This window comes from Eriocheir sinensis, chromosome 42 (genome assembly GCF_024679095.1).
Source record: "Eriocheir sinensis breed Jianghai 21 chromosome 42, ASM2467909v1, whole genome shotgun sequence".
Taxonomy (NCBI): Eukaryota; Metazoa; Arthropoda; class Malacostraca; order Decapoda; family Varunidae; genus Eriocheir; species Eriocheir sinensis.
The window spans coordinates 13,994,658-14,017,164 of NC_066550.1; the positions used below are offsets into that span (position 1 = coordinate 13,994,658).

The 22,507-nt window shown below is 39.8% G+C and overlaps 1 protein-coding gene and 2 long non-coding RNA genes across 16 annotated transcripts in view; all 3 read left to right on the forward strand.

Moving 5' to 3' along the window:
• Positions 1–22,507, forward strand: part of LOC127010117 (uncharacterized) — a 48,310-nt gene that overhangs the window by 13,739 nt on the left and 12,064 nt on the right. The window lies entirely within an intron of this gene.
• Positions 1–22,507, forward strand: part of LOC127010114 (uncharacterized) — a 32,950-nt gene that overhangs the window by 8,834 nt on the left and 1,609 nt on the right. For 3 of the 14 annotated variants that reach the window (XR_007762927.1, XR_007762928.1, XM_050883950.1), the window contains exon 5: positions 5,931–6,038. The exons of 6 other annotated variants lie outside the window; for them this stretch is intronic. Coding sequence is in view for 1 of the 8 variants with exons in the window: in XM_050883950.1 (XP_050739907.1) it covers positions 5,931–6,038 (108 nt within the window). In the remaining 7 variants the exon portion in view is untranslated. Of the gene's footprint in view, positions 1–5,138; positions 5,272–5,930; positions 6,375–22,507 lie in introns of those variants that run through there. 5 more of the 14 variants (XR_007762913.1, XR_007762918.1, XR_007762917.1 and 2 more) reach the window with 4 other exon arrangements.
• LOC127010116 (uncharacterized) lies at positions 16,443–22,422 on the forward strand. The gene is made up of 3 exons (XR_007762929.1): positions 16,443–16,580; positions 18,494–18,554; positions 21,694–22,422. It is a non-coding gene; the product is annotated as an uncharacterized LOC127010116 (long non-coding RNA).

The following is a 22,507-nucleotide window of genomic DNA, read 5'->3' on the forward strand; positions in this document are numbered from 1 at the left end:
GCTTGGCAGTGACGGACGTGTGCAGTGTTACGCAGTGCCAGAGAGTGCCAAACGTTATCGGCTTACGTGAGAAACTATATATCTGTTACGGTGCTGTGTGAAGTGACCGGCTGTGAGGCTTAGCAGTGACGGACGTGTGTTCAGTGTTACGCAGTGCCAGAGAGTGCCAAACGTTATCTGCTTGAGTGACAAACTAATCAGCTGTGTTACGATGCTCTGATGGTGTGCTATGTTGCGTCTATAGGTGTTAATGTGACGGGTGTGGAGGCTTGACAGTGACGGGTGTGTAGTGTTACGCAGGGCCACACGTTCATCTGCTTATGTGACAACCTATATATAGCTGTTACGGTGCTGTGTTGCGTCTACAGGTGTTGATGTGACGGGCGTGGAGGCGTGTGACGTGTGTTGAGACGTTAATTGATATTTCGTTAGTGCCTGCCAAACACCTGCGTCTAACTCTTCTGTTTCTTCTTCCTCCACAGGTGTCGGGCACCCGGCACGTGAACTAAGATGGAGTATTGCTTCAGGGCGGCTCGCTAAATGGTAAGTGTGTGTTGACCTGCTGTTGTATTATGAAGCCTAGGCCTGCAAGTCTGGGGGGGGCTGCAGCTCTTAGTTTTATTTATTTATTTTTTATTTTATTTACCTATTTATTTATTTTACTTTTATATTTGTTTATTTTTATTTATTTGGTGTTGGAGGGTCACGCATCGTCGATCTAGCACAGTTTTTATGCTATTAACACTTGTTTCGTAATTTCCTTTCATAATGAACAAATATTTCTTCAAACCTTATTTATTTTTATTTTTTTTAAGCCTTAAGTTTATTATGGATAGGAAAATAAGCACTGTTTGTGTATTGATGTTTTAATTTATTATGAAAAGGACTATAATTTACTACAGTTTTGAGCAACTGCTACCATACCGTTAATATATTTCCTACCATACCACTAATACATTTCCTACTGTACCACTAATACATTTCCTGCCATACCACTAATACATTTCCTACTATACCACTAATACATTTCCTACCATACCACTAATATTTCCTACTATACCACTAATACATTTCCTGCCATACCACTAATACATTTCCTACTATACCACTAATACATTTCCTACCATACCACTAATACATTACCTACTATACCACTAATACATTCCCTACCATACCACTAATATACATTCCCTACTCTATATACCACTAAAACATTTCCTACTATACCACTATTACATTCCCTACCATACCACTAATACATTCCCTACTATACCACTAATACATTTCCTACCATATCACTAATACATTTCCTACCATACCACTAATACATTCCCTACTATACCACTAATACATTCCCTACTATACCACTAATACATTTCCTACCATACCACTAATATATTCCCTACTATACCACTAATACATTCCCTACTATACCACTAATACATTCCCTACTATACCACTAATACATTTCCTACCATACCACTAATACATTTCCTACTATACCACTAATACATTCCCTACTATACCACTAATACATTTCCTACTATACCACTAATACATTTCCTACTATACCACTAATACATTTCCTACTATACCACTATACATTTCCTACTATACCACTAATACATTTCCTGCCATACCACTAATACATTTCCTACTATACCACTAATACATTCCCTACTATACCACTAATGCATTTCCTACCATACCACTAATACATTCCCTACTATACCACTAATACATTTCCTACTATACCACTATACATTTCCTACTATACCACTAATACATTTCCTGCCATACCACTAATACATTTCCTACTATACCACTAATACATTCCCTACTATACCACTAATACATTCCCTACTATACCACTAATACATTTCCTACCATACCACTAATATATTCCCTACTATACCACTAATACATTCCCTACTATACCACTAATACATTCCCTACTATACCACTAATACATTCCCTACTATACCACTAATACATTCCCTACTATACCACTAATACATTCCCTACTATACCACTAATACATTCCCTACTATACCACTAATACATTCCCTACTATACCACTAATACATTTCCTACCATACCACTAATACATTTCCTACTATACCACTAATACATTTCCTACTATACCACTAATACATTTCCTACTATACCACTAATACATTTCCTACTATACCACTAATACATTTCCTACTATACCACTAATACATTCCCTACTATACCACTAATACATTTCCTACTATACCACTAATACATTTCCTACTATACCACTAATACATTTCCCTACTATACCACTAATACATTTCCTACTATACCACTAATACATTTCCTACTATACCACTAATACATTTCCTACTATACCACTAATACATTCCCTACTATACCACTAATACATTTCCTACTATACCACTAATACATTTCCTACTATACCACTAATACATTTCCTACCATACCAGTAATACATTCCTACTATACCACTAATACATTCCTACTATACCACTTATACATTTCCTTCTATACCACTAAGACATTCCCTACTATACCACTAATACATTTCCTACTATACCACTAATACATTTCCTACTATACCACTAATACATTTCCTACTATACCACTAATACATTTCCTACTATACCACTAATACATTTCCTACTATACCACTAATACATTTCCTACTATACCACTAATACCTTTCACTATACCACCACTAATACATTTCCTACTATACCACTAATACATTTCCTACTATACCACTAATACATTTCCTACTATATATACCACTAATACATTTCCTACTATACCACTAATACATTTCATTACCATACCACTAATACATTTCCTATACCATACCACTAATACATTTCCTACCTACTATACCACTAATACATTTCCTATCATACCACTAATACATTTCCTACTATACCACTAATACTTTTCCTACCATACCACTAATACATTTCATACCATACCACTAATACATTTCCTACTATACCACTACTAATACATTTCCTATACCACTAATACATTTCCTGCATACCACTAATACATTTCCTACTATACCACTAATACATTTCCTACTATACCACTAATACTTTTCCTACCATACCACTAATACATTTCCTACTATACCTATACCACTAATACATTCCTACTATACCACTAATACATTTCATACTATACCATTAATACATTTACTATACCACTAATACATTTCTATACTATACCATTAATACATTCCCTACTATACCACTACATTTCATACTATACCATTAATACATTCCCTACCATACCACTAATACATTTTATATATACCATATACCATACTAATACATTTCCTACATACCACTAATACATTTCGTGATACTTTCATACTCACTCACTACAGTTTGATACTTTAGGATATATGTAGTACTTGGAAATGTGGATTGAATCTCGCAGCTAACCTTCATATGTATATATAATTGCTTGAATTTAAAGGCTTCTTTTATTTATTTTATTTTATTTGTATTTTTTCCATTTTCTGTACAAGGCTTTCCTTAGTGGTCTTTTTTGGGGTGACATTCATTTTCTTCTTTTCTTTATCCTTTTTTCGTCTTTATTTATTTTTTACAGCATAGGGCAACTGAAAGAAAGTGATGAAATTTTTTTTAATCACTGCACCTGTAAAAGAGAAAAGTAAAGAGTGGTCAAGAAAGGTCAATTTCAGGTGCAGAAGTGTCGATGCACTTCTTGATAGAGGTCAAGTTTTAGGCAGGAGGCAAAGGTTTTCATCATTAATATTTAAACTGGGTGTTCTGTTCAAGTTGATATTCAATAAAATATAGAAATGTAAAGTCTTGGTGGCATTAAATTTAATTTGAATCCACTTAGGTCTAATTACACCCCACCTCGATCAATGTGACTGGACCATAGGCTCTGTGTGGTCTGAATATCTATGTAAATGATGCTTTTTGGCAGAGTTGGTAGCCTGGTATTGGTGTGACACTCCCTTCCCTCCTCAGGTGCTGTGTGTTGCTGCCCTCCACAGCACCATTGGCCGCCCTGAAAATCACGGCAGGGGAACCAGGAACAGGAGCTCAGCATCACTAAGTTAAGTACCTCACCATGACACTCTCATCTTTGTCTTCCTTTCAAAACTTTTTACTTCCCTCTTGAACCCCACCTTCTACTCAACCTCCCCCATGGTTGTGAGTGAAGTACGCCTGCTGGTGCTGTCCCTGTCCGTCGGTAGGAAGGTGAATCGTCATACTGTCCCGACGTCGTAACACCCGGCACGGGGTGAAGGGACTCATGTAAGGCAGCGGCGGCGCCCTAAGGCGGGGAGGGCTGCGCCGACACCTCCACAGTCGTCTTTGGCGTCTGATGGCTGGCTAGGGTGGTCTGACTCGCTGTCTGGGTTGTTTGTCACACGCCGGATTGGGAACTGGATCTCCAGAGGTGCACATGTCACAGAGATGGTAGTAGAAGTACGAGAGATGAGTGATGGTGTGGCTGTACATGTCCTTTCTTAAGCCCTGTTCACATTGTGCTGACATCGACTTTTATGCCCCCCTCTCCTACGATTTGCGACACTTTCACATCAAAATTTCACTCCCAAGACCTCATGTACCCCAAGTCGCTGGGTTCTCGTGGCCCGGAGTCTGCACAGTGTGACCGGGACTTTATCTTGCCCTACGACTGTCATATAATATTGAGTATATCTCCCTTTGTGTTGTAGGACGTTGACTAATTTTTATTTTTTTATTTCCCCCTCCCCCTCTTTTTTTTTTTTTCTTTTTTTTTCCCCCCTCCCATTATCGACTTTCCTGTGAGGTCACCAAGACAGCAGCCGGCCAGGGACGAGAACCACGAGAGGTGGAGGAGAATTAGGAAGAGGAAGGTGAGGTCAATCTCTTATTCATTTTTTATTCACTTATATTTTTAGGTGAGGATAATCTCTCTCTCTCCCGTTCAAGGTGCAGAGGTCATCTCAAACTATCACCAGCATCATAAAACAGTCCATGAAAAGCCCCACGAGAGGCTTTTCAAACAGGCAAACTGAGGCGACAATACTTAGAAAAACACAAGCATTATTATCTAGAAATTGTCAACTTTTATCCGACTGACAATGGACTTTCTTTCAGGGCGGTGGAGAGGCGGAAGAAGAGTGGAGGAGGAGGCTGTGTGGAGAGGTGGTGTGCTGGATGGAGACTGGACAACGGTATCTGGTGTGCTGGATGAAGCCTTGACAACGGTATCTTCACACGCCTGGCAGAGGTATAGCGACTGATTGCTTTCGTTGTGTTCGAAGCTGCTTTACTAGATAGGATTATGGGAGAGAAGGGAAGGAAAGGGAGGAATTAGGAAGGGAATGAGAAGGGAAGGAAAGGAATTAGAAGGGTAGGAGAGGAAAGAGAAGGGGAAAGGAAGGAATTAGGAGAGTAGGGAAAGAAAGGAATTAGAAGGGTTGGAGAGGAAAGAGAAGGGAAAGGAAGGAAGTAGGAGAGTAGGGAAGGAAATGGAAAGAGAAGGGATAGGAAGGAAAGGAAAGAAGGGATAGGAAGGGAAGGAAAGAAAAGAAGAAATAGAATAGAAAGTAAGAAATAAGTAAGGAAAATTAGGAAACCGACCACTAACCTCCTATTTCTTCCTGGACAACCAAGAAAAGAAAAAGAAGAAGAAGAAGAGAAGAAAGAAGACAAGAGAAGAAGGCTATCACACATACAGGAATTGCAGCATCAAGAGGAAAGATTCAGGTTATATATAAATTTAAAATGCAAGGAATATTTCACAGTGTAATGTACCGGGTTATATTTTTACATGCATGTATGTACTATGTGATATGTTTACGCATCTACGAAGGGGATATATTTAAACGTTACATCCCGGGTTATATATTTGTAAGTATGTACGAAGCGATATATTTTAAGGGTAAGGTACTGGGTTATATCTGTAAGTGTATGTACGAAGCGATATATTTTAAGCGTAAGGTACTGGGTTATATCTGTAAGTGTATGTACGAAGCGATATATTTTAAGCGTAAGGTACTGGGTTATATCTGTAAGTGTATGTACGAAGCGATATATTTACGAATATTCTAAGCGTAATGTTTTGAGTTGAATATTCGTAAGAGTGTGTACTAATCTATATATTTCCGTATCTACCATTGGGATATATTTTAAGTGTGTGCTATGGGAAAATACGTATGGCTATTGACAATATCTGCATGGGAAAATATTTAAGTGTATGTGTTAAGGTATATATTTACGTATCTACCGAGGGATAATATTTAAGGGTATGGACGAAGCGATATATTTACATAAAAGGATATATTTTAAGCATAAGGTATTGGGTTATATTTCTACGTATGTGTACTATGCTATATATATAACAACATCTATGGCTTCTGCATGGCAAATCTAACATCCTCTTCGACTATCCACATTAACCCTGTTGCTGCTGCTGCTATATTAACAACAACTATGGTTTCTGCATGACAATTTTTGCTGCTTCGGCTATTTACAATTTCCTCGGATTTGAGTATTGAAACAAACAATTATATATGGTTTCTGCATGACAATTTTTGCTGCTTCGGCTATTTACAATTTCCTCAGATTTGAGTATTGAAACAAACAATTATTTATGGTTTCTGCATGACAATTTTTACTGCTTCGGCTATTCACAATTTCCATGGATTTGAGTATTGTAACAAACAACTATATATGGTTTCTGCATGATAATTTTTGCTGCTACTCACTCATCCGTTTCCGCTTCCTCTATCGCAATAACCCGCAATGCTGCTCCGGCTATTGCTACGCATGTACTGCCCAGAACTTTAATCCACCCCAACTTCAGCGTCTCCATTAAAGAGAAGCATAGACCAGGCAAGAGTCGTAGGAACTGGCACGAGCTATAAATAAAATTCGCTTGCGTTTATGCCCCATGTACTGTGGCAATGACCCAAACGATGAATATTCTGATCAATTATGGCAGAATTAGACCAAGCAGGAGTCGTGCATCATGGCAGACGCGCTGTAAATAAAATCCACATGCGTTGTTGCTCCTTGGGCTGCAGCAATGACCCGAACAATTAATTTCCTGACCAAGGATAAGAGGATTAGGCCTACAGGGGACACCTCTTAAAAAAAACGCACCATGACTTTTACCTCAAATCAAGGTGGTGTGGAAATAAAGTCAACACACGAATGCACACACAGTACCATACACCCCGTTATGCAGTGTCTCACCCATACAGGGACACACACATATGCGGTTGAGAGGGCTGATCCTCGACGATGTATGGTTGAATGTCCGCAGTACAGGTTGTACATAATGATTTCTGTACACATGTACGTAACAGGAAAAATGGTTGATTGGAATGCCTTCGTCCATTTCCAGAGGGCCAATTATTGATGACGTAAGGTTGTGTGTCTGCAGTAAGGGCTACACGTAATGATTTCCATACACAAGCAATTATACGTAACAGGAAGACGAAGAATAAGATGTTTGTTTAAGGTCAAAAGGGCTGATTCTTGATGATGTATATGTCTAATGCATTCTCCCATACACTCCATGCTTGCAGGAAGGGTTACACATAATGATTTCTATACACAAACTAATATACATAATAGGAAAGTGAAGAATAAGGTTTGTATTAGGTCAAAAGGGCTGATTCTCGACAATGTATGTCTGTATTACATTCTTCCATACACTCCATGCTTGCAAGAAGGGTTATACGTAAGTTCATCTATACACAAGGAATTATAAGTAACAGGAAAATAAAGAATGAGGTGTTTGTATAAGGTCGAAAGGGGTGATTCTCGACGATGTATGTCTGTATTGCATTCTTCCATAAACTCCATGCTTGCAGGAAGGGTTATACGTAAGTTCATCTATACACAAGGAATTAGAATTAACAGGAAAATAAAGAATGAGGTGTTTGTATAAGGTAGAAATGCCCGATTCTCGTTGATGTACGTCTGTATTGTATTATTTCATACACTCTATGCTTGCAGGAAGGGTTATACTTAATGATTGCACAAGCATTTATATGTAAGAGGAAAATTAAGAATGAGGTGTTTGTATAAGGTCGAAAGGGCTGATTCTCGACGCTGTATGTCTGTATTGCATTCTCCTATACACTCCATGCCTGCAGGAAGGGTTATATGTAAGTTCATCTATACACAAGGAATTATAGGTAACAGGAAAATAAAGAATGAGGTGTTTGTATAAGGTAGAAATGCCCGATTCTTGTTGATGTATGTCTGTATTGCATTATTTTATACACTCAATGCTTGCAGGAAGGGTTATACTTAATGATTGCACAAGCATTTATACGTAACAGGAAAATTAAGAATTTATTATGTGTTTCAAAGAGTTATATTCTACATTATTCCTTCCTTCCTCTTCATCCAGTCCTACATCAATTTATTATGTGCTTCAAAGAGTTATAAATGACAGTTTTCAACTTCCTTCCTCTCCACACATTTCTTAATCAATTTATTATGTGCTTCAAGGAGTTATAAATGACAGTTTTCTCCTTCCTTCCTCTCCACACATTTCTTAATCAATTTATTATGTGCTTCAAGGAGTTATAAATGACAGTTTTCTCCTTCCTCTCCACACATTTCTTAATCAATTTATTATGTGCTTCAAAGAAATAAATGCCACAGTTATTAATTCCTTTCACACCTTCTTAAATCAGTTTATTATGTTTCAAGAGTTACATTCCACATTGTTCCTTCCTTCCTCTCCACCCATTTCTAGATCAATTTATTATGTGTTTCAAAGAGTTACATTCCCCATTGTTCCTTCCTTCCTCTCCACCCATTTCTAGATCAATTTATTATGTGTTTTAAAGTTAAATGACTACTATTTCCTCCTTCCCTTTCATGGTTAAACTCCCCAATTCTTTCCCTTCCCAGGCAGTTTTTACCCACTCAAATTATTTCCCTTCCTAATTATTTCCTTTCGCTGGTTAAGTGCCCTGGTATTTTCCTTAAGAACATAAGAACATAAGAACGCAGGAGTCTGCAAGAGGCCGGTAGGCCTGTACGAGGCAGCTCCTTTGACCCTAAGCTCCCGTGTATCTAACCCCACCTATTATCGCTGTCCATGAATTTATCTAGTCTATTTTTGAATGTGACAATTGTATTGGCACTCACCACATGACTGCTAAGCCTATTCCACTCATCCACCACCCTGTTAGTAAACCAATTTTTGCCTATGTCCCTGTTGAATCTGAATTTATCCAGTTTAAACCCGTTACTTCGTGTCCTACCCGGTTCTCTTACCAACAAAACCTTATGAATGTCTCCCTTATTAAAGCCCTTCATCCATTTATAAACCTCGATCATGTCTCCACGCACCCTTCGCCTTTCTAGAGAATGCAAGTTTAACTGTTTGAGTCTTTCCTCGTATGGCAAGTTTCTCAACCCCTGAATCATCTTAGTCATCCTCCTCTGCACCGATTCTAACATTTTGATATCCATTCTATAGTAGGGTGACCAGAACTGAACCGCATAGTCAAGATGAGGTCTAACTAATGCTAAATATAGTTTGAGGAAGACTTCGGGGCTTCTGTTGCTTACGCTCCTTGAAATAAATCCCAGTACCCTATTAGCTCGATTTCTAGCTTGAATGCATTGTGCCCTTGGACGGAGATCAGGGGTGGGTTTCATCAAAGTTCCCAAGTCCTTGGAAGTGTGCTCAAGGAGTCCCAAGCGTGCGAGAAACCTTGGGCATGTTTCACGAAAGCTCCCAAGCCTTGGAACTCTGCCTATCTCGCTCGCCGCCTTGGGAGGCCGTGCGGGGTCTCCCAAGCGCTCCCAAGGAAGGTTCCAAGCGTCAGACTGTAAACATGGCACCTCGTGAACAACCCCGCCAGCACCGACCAAGGAATTTTCGCCCGAGAAGGGACATCTTTAATCCTCTCGCGCACAGTAAGATACTAGAACATGCGCAAATAAAAATAGAGGAAAAATATATATAAACAATAGACACTCGTTTCAAGTCTCCGTATAGAGTATTGTAGACAATAAATCCTAAGTACCAACTCTTCCCCACTTGCTATCTCGAAATTTTGTGGGCCAACTTTTTTAGCCGAATATATGTTTCGAAGCGGATTTTAGTGAGGATTCTTATGGTATCCTCAAAATCTTCGTACGCCTATTAGTTCCTGAGTTACACCAAGAAAACTGTATTTTTTCCTCTCCCGTCAGAGTAGGCTAACAACTAAAAATCGCTCCACGTTCCTCATTTACGTTCCTTAGAAAGGTTGCCATATGTTACCTCTAAGAAACTTATCCCAACAAATGACACTCCAAATTTTACGCACTTTCACCGAAAATTAAATTTTTAATCATTTTTTTTACTTTTATGACGCGTTTCGCGTCATCGTGCGCCAGGACCTTTTACTTTGATTACGCGAAACGCGTCATCGTGCGCGAGAGGGTTAACGAGTACGATGACACCGAGTTCAAGAAGAGGTACAGGGTGGATCGTGCTGGCCTGTTGTTCGTCACTGACTTGGTGCGACACGTGATTGGCAACAGGACTGAGAGGAGCCGTGCGGTCACAGCGGAGCTGAAAGTGGCGTTGACTCTGCGATACCTCGCCACCGAGAAAATGCAGCAGTGCAGCGCAGATGACTTTGGAGTTTCCCGGGCCACAGTCAGCAGAATCATCACCCAGACCGTGGATGCTCTCGTGACACAAGAGAATATGAGGTGGTTCATGGGCTTCTTTTTAAACCGGGGGGAGCAGCAGAGAATGAAGGCGGAGTTTTTCGAAATTGCTGGTTTTCCCGGTGTGGTGGGTGCTGTTGATGGCACCCACGTAAGAATAGTGGCCCCACATGAGCACGAAGAAGTGTACGTCAACCGCAAGAACTACCACAGCATCAATGTGCAAGTGTTATTTGATGCACAGTACAAGCTGCGGGCCATGGTGGCGAGGTGGCCAGGGTCTACTCACGACTCACTAAATGTTTGTTTACACCGTGGTGCCGTTGAAGATGCAGACGGAAAAAAAATACGTGCACATATTCCTTACAATGAAGATACTATCGCTGTATTTCAACTAAATATCAATTGTTTATATTTATAATTCCATAATTATATATAAGAAGTGTAATTTAGGTTAATTGAAGACATATTAGACGTCAAAGCGACGCGGAAGATTGGCAACGCTGGTTACTCCCAAGACCGCCCCCAATCCTACTTGGAAGTGCCTGTGGCGCGGTGATGAAACGCGCCCAAGAAATTCTCCCAACTGCGCGTAACGTCACCACGCTTGGGAGAGCACTATGATGAAACCCACCCCAGAGCTCACTAAGACCCCTAAATCCCTCTCGCACCCAGACCTACTTATGAGAGTGTCATTTAAGCAATAGTTATGTGAGGGGTTGTTCCTACCTACACTCAGAATACTGCACTTCCCTACATTGAACTCCATCTGCCATTTATCCGCCCAGTCATATAATCTGTTGAGTTCACCTTGGAGAATACTAGCGTCCTGATCCGACTCAATTACTCTACCGATCTTCGTATCATCTGCAAATTTACTAACATCACTACTAATTCCTGTGTCTAAGTCATTGATATAAATAATAAACAAAAGTGGACCTAATACCGAACCTTGTGGGACCCCACTCGTAACACATCCCCAGTCAGATCTTTTACCATTGATTTGCACTCTTTGCTTCCTATTGCTAAGCCACGCCTTGACCCAGTTCAAAACTTTACCCTCTACTCCGTGAGCCTGTAATTTAAGCAACAGTCGTTGGTGAGGAACTTTGTCAAACGCTTTACTAAAATCAAGATAGATTACATCATAATTTTCATCTCTGTCAACCGCCTCAAATACTTTATTGTAGAAGGACAAGAGATTGGTGAGGCATGACCTACCTTTGTGAACCCATGCTGCGAGTCGTGAATTAAGCTATGTTTCTCTAAATGCTCCCTGAATGTTCCTGGCTATTATGGACTCCAGCATCTTCCCTATAACCGATGTTAAGCTAATTGGGCGATAGTTTGAAGCAACTGACCTGTCCCCCTTTTTGAAAATCGGCGTCACATTAGCTACTTTCCATAGGCTCGGCACATAGCCAGTATTTACCGACATCTTAAAGATGTCGGTTAGTGGGTCACTGATTATATCACCTAGCTCCTTTAATACCCTCTCAAATATCCCGTCTTGACCTGGAGAATTGTTGTTCTTAAGCTTATCTATCTCATCCTGAACTACTTGCCTGGTAATGAGTATATCCCTCAATTTATCGCCATACCCGCCCTCGTACACCTGAACTCTTTCCGGTATAGTCGTTCGATCCTCCTGTGTGAATACTGAAAGGAAGTAGTCGTTCAACAATGTGCTCATATTTTCGTAATTTTCTACTAGCTCCCCTGTGTTTGTTTTCAGCGGTCCAATTTTCTCCCGTGTTTTTGTTCTATACATCTGAAAGAAGCCCTTAGGATTACTTTTCGCCTCATTTGCTACTTTGATCTCATAGTTCTTTTTTGCTATCCTGGTGTTTTTCTTAACTAATCTAGATAGTTCGACGTACCGGCCCCTGAGATGTGTTTCCCCATTCTTTATTTTCTGATAAATTCCCTTCTTTAACCCAATCTCGTGTTTTAGTCCACGAGTCATCCACTTAGGATCATTGTTTTCTTTTCTAAGTGTTCGCTGTGGTATATGCTGTTCTTGCCCCTCTACTATTACTCTAACTAAATTATTGTAAGACATTTCTACCTGGTTCTCCTGGCTCTCCAATCCGCAGTTCTGGCCCTCATGAATCCTAAATTATCCCAGTTTACCCCTTCAAGATGTCTTCGAAGCCCTCGTAGTTTGCTCTTCTAAAATCTGGCACTAACACTGGGTTTGGATCACGGTTACCGCCCAGTCTAAGCTAAAACGAACCGTTCTGTGATCACTATTTCCTAACTCTCCGCCCACCTCCAACTCACGTAGCAAGTTCCCATTATTGGTTAGGACTAAGTCTAATATGTTATCTCCTCTGGTAGGCTCAGTAACTACCTGCTTAAGGAAATTATCTTGTATAACTTCAAGAAAGTCCTCGGCTTCCAGGTCACCCACTAGATCTTCCCAGTCTATATTCCTATAATTAAAGTCCCCAATTACGCAGACATTTGTACTCATACTCGCCCTCATACTCGTGTCCTGCCTGTTAAGGTTGGGTGGCCTGTATATAACTCCTAGAGTTAGTTTTTCTTTCCCTTTGTAAACGTCCACCCAAACTGATTCTGAATCCATGTTAGTTTTGACTGAGTTGTTAACTAAACATTTAAGTGAGTCTTTAACATATAGCGCAACTCCACCTCCCTTTCTGCCCCTTCTGTCTTTGTGAAACATCTGATAACCCGTTATTTCAAATTCTGACCTAAAATTTCTATTAGCAAAGTCTATCCATGTCTCAGTGATCGCTATTATGTCAAAATTTTCTGAACAAGCTTCACCCCTTAGTAAGTCTATCTTGTTTCTGAGGCTCCTGCTGTTAGTATAGAAGATTCTTAGCCCGTCCTCTGTTACTCCTCTAGAATTACTTCTAAGCTGCCTGGTTATATTATGAGCTAGATGTCCCCTCCCATTACTCCTCCCTTCCTTTAAGTCAATGTATTATGTGTTTCAGAGTTAATTGTCAGTTATTTCCCAGCTATTTTTCTTCACAATCATTTCCACTCCTAATTATTTCCCTTCTATGGTTAAGTGCCCCAATTATTTTCCTACCTAGTTGTTTTCCTTCCCAGTTATTTCCCTTCCCAGTTATTTCCCTTCCCAGTTATTTCCCTTCCCAGTTATTTCCCTTGTCATTTATTTCCCAGTTATTTCCCTTCCCAGTTATTTCCCTTTCCAGTTATTTCCCTTTCCAGTTATTTCCCTTCCCAGTTATTTCCCTTGTCAGTTATTTCCCAGTTATTTCCCTTCCCAATCATTTCCCTTGTCAGAAAAACGCAGAAACAGAGGCAGAAGTGAAACAAGAAAATGCGAAAGAAAGGAGGAATAAGCATAGAGTGAAAAATGATCAGGGAAGTACAGAGATAAAGAAGGGAAGAAGAAGAGGAGGAATAAAGGGAGGAGGAGGGAAAAACGAAGAAACAGAGGAAGAAGGGAAACAAGAAAATGCGAAAGAAAGGAGGAATAAGCATAGAGTGAAAAATGATCAGGGAAGTACAGAGATAAAGAAGGGAAGAAGAGGAGGAAAGAAGGAGGAATAAAGGGAGGAGGAAGGAAAAACGAAGAAACAGAGGAAGAAGGGAAACAAGAAAATGCGAAAGAAAGGAGGAAGAAGCATAGAGTACAAAAGGATCAGGGAAGTACAGAAATAAAGAAGGGAAGAAGAGGAGGAGGAAAGAAAGAGGAATAAAGGGAGGAGGAGGGAAAAACGAAGAAATTACAGGCAGAAGGGAAACAAGAAAATGCGAAAGAAAGGAGGAAGAAGCATAGAGTACAAAATGATCAGGGAAGTACAGAAATAAAGAAGGGAAGAAGAGGAGGAGGAAAGAAAGAGGAATAAAGGGAGGAGGAGGGAAAAACGAATTAAGAAACAGAGGCAGAAGTGAAACAAGAAAATGCGAAAGAAAGGAGGAATAAGCATAGAGTGAAAAATGATCAGGGAAGTACAGAGATAAAGAAGGGAATAAGAAGAGGAGGAAAGAAGGAGGAGGGAAAAACGATCGAAGAAACAGAGGCAGAAAGGAAACAAGAAAATGCGAAAGAAAGGAGGAAGAAGCATAGAGTGAAAAATGATCAGGGAAGTACAGAGATAAAGAATGGAAGAAGAGGAGGAGGAAAGAAAGAGGGATGAAGGGAGGAGGAAGGAAAAACGAAGAAACAGGAAGAAGGGAAACAAGAAAATGCGAAAGAAAGGAGGAATAAGCATTGAGTAAAAAATGATCAGGGAAGTACAGAGATAAAGAAGGGAATAAGAAGAGGAGGAAAGAAGGAGGAGGGAAAAACGATCGAAGAAACAGAGGCAGAAAGGAAACGAGAAAATGCGAAAGAAAGGAGGAAGAAGCATAGAGTGAAAAATGATCAGGGAAGTACAGAGATAAAGAAGGGAAGAAGAAGAGGAGGAAAGAAGGAGGAATAAAGGGAGGAGGAGGGAAAAACGAAGAAACAGAGGAAGAAGGGAAACAAGAAAATGCGAAAGAAAGGAGGAAGAAGCATAGAGTACAAAATGATCAGGGAAGTACAGAAATAAAGAAGGGAAGAAGAGGAGGAGGAAAGAAAGAGGAATAAAGGGAGGAGGAGGGAAAAACGAATTAAGAAACAGAGGCAGAAGGGAAACAAGAAAATGCGAAAGAAAGGAGGAAGAAGCATGAGTGAAAAATGATCAGGGAAGTACAGAGATAAAGAAGGGAAGAAGAAGAGGAGGAAAGAAAGAGGGATAAAGGGAGGAGGAGGGAAAAACGCAGAAACAGAGGAAGAAGGGACACAAGAAAATGCGAAAGAAAGGAGGAATAAGCATAGAGTACAAAATGATCAGGGAAGTACAGAGATAAAGAAGGGAAGAAGAGGAGGAGGAAAGAAGGAGGAATAAAGGGAGGAGGAGGGAAAGACGAAGAAACAGAGGCAGAAGGGAAACAAGAAAATGCGAAAGAAAGGAGGAATAAGCATAGAGTACAAAATGATCAGGGAAGTACAGAGATAAAGAAGGGAAGAAGAGGAGGAGGAAAGAAGGAGGAATAAAGGGAGGAGGAGGGAAAAACGGAGAAACAGAGGCAGAAGGGAAACAAGAAAATGCGAAAGAAAGGAGGAAGAAGCATATAGAGTGAAAAATGATCAGGGAAGTACAGAGATATAGAAGGGTAGAAGAGAGAATGAAATAAAGATAAAATAATAACCATAGTGAAAAATGACGACGCCAGGGCGATTGGCACCCCTGTCTGTGGGTCAAAAACAGGTCAAGCATCGTGAACAACAGGGCAAAATTGAGCCCGCTGTTGTATCTTAAGCCAAAGTGAAGTTATTTAGGCCTAACGCATGAGAAAAGAGCCTAAATTTTGCGTTTTAAGGCCTAGAAGAAGTTGATTTGGCAACCTGCACATGGCCGGTTGGTTCTTGTTTGGCGGGTTTTTATATTTTCAAAGTGTTTTTATCTTTTACGGTCATTACTTTTATCATCATATATTTAGATTAATTTATTTATAACTCATTCCCGTCTGAGATTATTTATAAAGTATTTGCAAGAACAATCATGGCGCGCGGCGTTGTCAAATGGCCGCGGTCCGCATGTCATATTTCACGATTTCTCATCCAAAAACTATTCCCCACGCCCCAGTAACAACATTTATTTATAGATAGCTTCAGGATCATTAATTATCGATGGGTTTGGGATATAATTATAGGTCAGAAGGAGGGTATGAAGCAAAAATTATGGCACCACTGTGAAAAAGGAGGGAAGCCAGGCGGAGAAGCTTGCCGGCCCGCCATTTTCCTTTCAGTCCCGGGGCGACTTCCATCAGAGGAGGACGTGCGTTCAGTCGCTCTTCTTGATTTCGCCTAAACACCCCCTACAGCCCCTTCCCCCCCGGTTATCATGGCTGCAATAGAACATAATTAAGGTAAGCTAAAATATAGAAGGGTGAAAGTGCTTGCAATACGGTTTTAAGGGAAATTAGTTTGGGTTACGAGGGGGGACTTAAATATTTCCGCCATTTTTTTAACTCCTATTTTTAGTGGTAATTTATCATTTTTAGTGGTAATTTATGGTTCAGTTTAATATTGTAAAGGCCAATATATACGGTTTTAAGGGTAAGTATTTTTTGGTTACGAGGGGAGAAATTTTTCCGCCAATTTTTTTTTTAATTCACTTGTTGTATATTAGCGGTAGATTACAGTGTATAGCTTATTTAATACTCGAAAGGTTAAATTAACTGTATGTCAGTCTTCTAGTAATTCATTTATCGCTTATTCCCTCATTCATTTCTACTATTACGTTATTTTATTGTGGAGATGCAGTTTTAAGGTAAGGTTCAATGTGTTTTAATTCCCCACGGCGGTAAATATATTGGTCTTATTATTATTATATTTAAACTAATCTCCCGGGAAGCCATATGGTGAAATATAACCCTTAATTAAGACGGGAGTGCAAAAGGGCCATAATATATCTGGCTTGGGCGGGATGTCATCAGCGTCCCTATATTGTGTTCTGATTGGCTGCCTTAGTGTCATATTGCCCGCTGATTGGCTGCCCGGCTGTGACTTGGCGCGAAGCACTAAACAGCTGATCCCTTCCCTCTCACGCCATGCCCACGCTTACACACTCGTTTTTCTTGCTTTTACGAGTTTTCCAGAGCCATTTGCGGTGTTTCTTGATGCAGTACAGTGTTACAAGGTATTACTGTGTTACTGGGTGAAGGGATAGAGCGGTGGAGTGCAGTGTTGCGTTGTATTGCGCCCGTGTGCAGAGAGGACTCATGGCTACACTGAAACACTCGTTTTTCTTGCTTTTACGAGTTTGCTAGAGCCATTTGCGGTGTTTCTTGATGCAATACAGTGTTTCAAGGTATTACTGTGATACTGGGTGAAGGGATAGAGCCGTGGAGTGCTGTGTTACGGTGTATTGCGCCCGTGTGCAGAGAGGACTCATGGCTACACTTACACACTCGGTTTTCTTGCTTTTACGAATTTTCCAGAGCCATTTGCGGTGTTTCGTGATGCAATACAGTGTTACAAGGTACTACTGTGTTACTAGGTGAAGGGATAGAGCCGTGGAGTGCTGTGTTGCGGTGACCGGCGTGAAGGCTTTGCTGGGGCCATGTGCAGTGTTTTTGAGGATAATACAGTGTTGCAAGGAATTATAGTGTTACTTGAGATACAGTAGAGCTATGTTACGGTGCTGTGATGGGCTGTGTTGATGTGACGGCGGTGTGGCTTGGCAGTGACGACCGTGTGCAGTGTTACGCAGTGCCAGAGAGTGCCACACGTTATTATCTGCTTACGTGAGAAACTATATATATGTTACGGTGCTGTGTGAAGTGACCGGCTGTGAGGCTTGGCAGTGACGGACGTGTGCAGTGTTACGCAGTGCCAGAGAGTGCCAAACGTTAATGGCTTACGTGAGAAACTATATATCTGTTACGGTGCTGTGTGAAGTGACCGGCTGTGAGGCTTGGCAGTGACGGACGTGTGTTCAGTGTTACGCAGTGCCAGAGAGTGCCAAACGTTATCTGCTTGAGTGACAAACTAATCAGCTGTGTTACGATGCTCTGATGGTGTGCTATGTTGCGTCTATAGGTGTTAATGTGACAGGTGTGGAGGCTTGACAATGACGGGTGTGTAGTGTTACGCAGGGCCACACGTTCATCTGCTTATGTGACAACCTATATATAGCTGTTACGGTGCTGTGTTGCGTCTACAGGTGTTGATGTGACGGGCGTGGAGGCGTGTGACGTGTGTTGAGACGTTAATTGATATTTCGTTAGTGCCTGCCAAACACCTGCGTCTAACTCTTCTGTTTCTTCTTCCTCCACAGGTGTCGGGCACCCGGCACGTGAACTAAGATGGAGTATTGCTTCAGGGCGGCTCGCTAAATGGTAAGTGTGTGTTGACCTGCTGTTGTATTATGAAGCCTAGGCCTGCAAGTCTGGGGGGGGCTGCAGCTCTTAGTTTTATTTGTTTATTTTTTATTTTATTTACCTATTTATTTATTTTACTTTTATATTTGTTTATTTTTATTTATTTGGTGTTGGAGGGTCACGCATCGTCGATCTAGCACAGTTTTTATGCTATTAACACTTGTTTCGTAATTTCCTTTCATAATGAACAAATATTTCTTCAAACCTTATTTATTTTTTTTTATTTTTTTTTAAGCCTTAAGTTTATTATGGATAGGAAAATAAGCACTGTTTGTGTATTGATGTTTTAATTTATTATGAAAAGGACTATAATTTACTACAGTTTTGAGCAACTGCTACCATACCGTTAATATATTTCCTACCATACCACTAATACATTTCCTACTGTACCACTAATACATTTCCTGCCATACCACTAATACATTTCCTACTATACCACTAATACATTTCCTACCATACCACTAATATTTCCTACTATACCACTAATACATTTCCTGCCATACCACTAATACATTTCCTACTATACCACTAATACATTTCCTACCATACCACTAATACATTTCCTACTATACCACTAATACATTTCCTGCCATACCACTAATACATTTCCTACTATACCACTAATACATTTCCTGCCATACCACTAATACATTTCCTACTATACCACTAATACATTTCCTACCATACCACTAATATATTCCCTACTATACCACTAATACATTCCCTACTATACCACTAATACATTTCCTACCATACCACTAATACATTCCCTACTATACCACTAATACATTTCCTACTATACCACTAATACATTCCCTACTATACCACTAATACATTCCCTACTATACCACTAATACATTTCCTACTATACCACTATACATTTCCTACTATACCACTAATACATTTCCTACCATACCACTAATACATTTCCTACTATACCACTAATACATTCCCTACTATACCACTAATACATTTCCTACCATGCCACTAATACATTCCCTACTATACCACTAATACATTTCCTACTATACCACTAATACATTTCCTACCATACCACTAATAGATTCCCTACTATATATACCACTAAAACATTCCCTACTATACCACTAATACATTCCCTACTATACCACTAATACATTTCCTACCATACCACTAAAACATTCCCTACTATACCACTAATACATTCCCTACTATACCACTAATACATTTCCTCCCATACCACTGATACATTCCCTACTATGTCACTAATACATTTCCTACTATACCACTAATACATTTCCTACTATACCACTAATACATTTCCTACTATACCACTAATACATTCCCTACTATACCACTAATACATTTCCTCCCATACCACTGATACATTCCCTACTATACCACTAATACATTTCCTACTATACCACTAATACATTTCCTACTATACCACTAATACATTCACTAATATACCACTAATACATTTCCTACTATATATACCACTAATACATTTCCTACTATATATACCACTAATACATTCCCTACTATACCACTAATACATTTTCTACTATATATACCACTAATACATTTCCTACTATATATACCACTAATACATTTCCTACTATACCACTAATACTTTTCCTACCATACCACTAATACATTTCATACCATACCACTAATACATTTCCTACTATACCACTAATACTTTTCCTATCATACCACTAATACATTTCCTACTATACCACTAATACTTTTCCTATCATATCACTAATACATTTCCTACTATACCACTAATACTTTTCCTACCATACCACTAATACATTTCCTACCATACCACTAATACTTTTCCTACCATACCACTAATACATTTCCTACTATACAACTAATACTTTTCCTACCATACCACTAATACATTTCCTACTATACCACTAATACTTTTCCTACCATACCACTAATACATTTCCTACCATACCACTAATACTTTTCCTACCATACCACTAATACATTTCCTACTATACAACTAATACTTTTCCTACCATACCACTAATACATTTCCTACCATACCACTAATACTTTTCCTACCATACCACTAATACATTTCCTACTATACCACTAATACATTTCCTACTATACCACTAATACATTTCCTACTATACCACTAATACATTTCCTACTATACCACTAATACATTTTCTACTGTACCACTAATACTTTTCCTACCATACCACTAATACATTTCCTACTATATATACCACTAATACATTCCCTACTATACCACTAATACATTTCATACTATACCATTAATACATTCCCTACTATACCACTAATACATTTCATACTATACCATTAATACATTCCCTACCATACCACTAATACATTTTATACTATACCATTAATACATTTCCTACCATACCACTAATACATTTCCTGCTATACCGCTAATACATTTCAGTAACATCTTCCATACATGCAGTGGTATTACATTACAACAAAGTGTGACTCGATTCATTACTCACTACAGTTTGATACTTTAGGATATATGTAGTACTTGGAAATGTGGATTGAATCTCGCAGCTAACCTTCATATGTATATATAATTGCTTGAATTTAAAGGCTTATTTTATTTGTATTTTTTCCATTTTCTGTACAAGGCTTTCCTTAGTGGTCTTTTTTGGGGTGACATTCATTTTCTTCTTTTCTTTATCCTTTTTTCGTCTTTATTTATTTTTTACAGCATAGGGCAACTGAAAGAAAGTGATGAAATTTTTTTTAATCACTGCACCTGTAAAAGAAAAGTAAAGAGTGGTCAAGAAAGGTCAATTTCAGGTGCAGAAGTGTCGATGCACTTCTTGATAGAGGTCAAGTTTTAGGCAGGAGGCAAAGGTTTTCATCATTAATATTTAAACTGGGTGTTCTGTTCAAGTTGATATTCAATAAAATATAGAAATGTAAAGTCTTGGTGGCATTAAATTTAATTTGAATCCACTTAGGTCTAATTACACCCCACCTCGATCAATGTGACTGGACCATAGGCTCTGTGTGGTCTGAATATCTATGTAAATGATGCTTTTTGGCAGAGTTGGTAGCCTGGTATTGGTGTGACACTCCCTTCCCTCCTCAGGTGCTGTGTGTTGCTGCCCTCCACAGCACCATTGGCCGCCCTGAAAATCACGGCAGGGGAACCAGGAACAGGAGCTCAGCATCACTAAGTTAAGTACCTCACCATGACACTCTCATCTTTGTCTTCCTTTCAAAACTTTTTACTTCCCTCTTGAACCCCACCTTCTACTCAACCTCCCCCATGGTTGTGAGTGAAGTACGCCTGCTGGTGCTGTCCCTGTCCGTCGGTAGGAAGGTGAATCGTCATACTGTCCCGACGTCGTAACACCCGGCACGGGGTGAAGGGACTCATGTAAGGCAGCGGCGGCGCCCTAAGGCGGGGAGGGCTGCGCCGACACCTCCACAGTCGTCTTTGGCGTCTGATGGCTGGCTAGGGTGGTCTGACTCGCTGTCTGGGTTGTTTGTCACACGCCGGATTGGGAACTGGATCTCCAGAGGTGCACATGTCACAGAGATGGTAGTAGAAGTACGAGAGATGAGTGATGGTGTGGCTGTACATGTCCTTTCTTAAGCCCTGTTCACATTGTGCTGACATCGACTTTTATGCCCCCCTCTCCTACGATTTGCGACACTTTCACATCAAAATTTCACTCCCAAGACCTCATGTACCCCAAGTCGCTGGGTTCTCGTGGCCCGGAGTCTGCACAGTGTGACCGGGACTTTATCTTGCCCTACGACTGTCATATAATATTGAGTATATCTCCCTTTGTGTTGTGGGACGTTGACTAATTTTTATTTTTTATTTCCCCCTCCCCCTCTTTTTTTTTTTTTCTTTTTTTTTCCCCCTCCCATTATCGACTTTCCTGTGAGGTCAC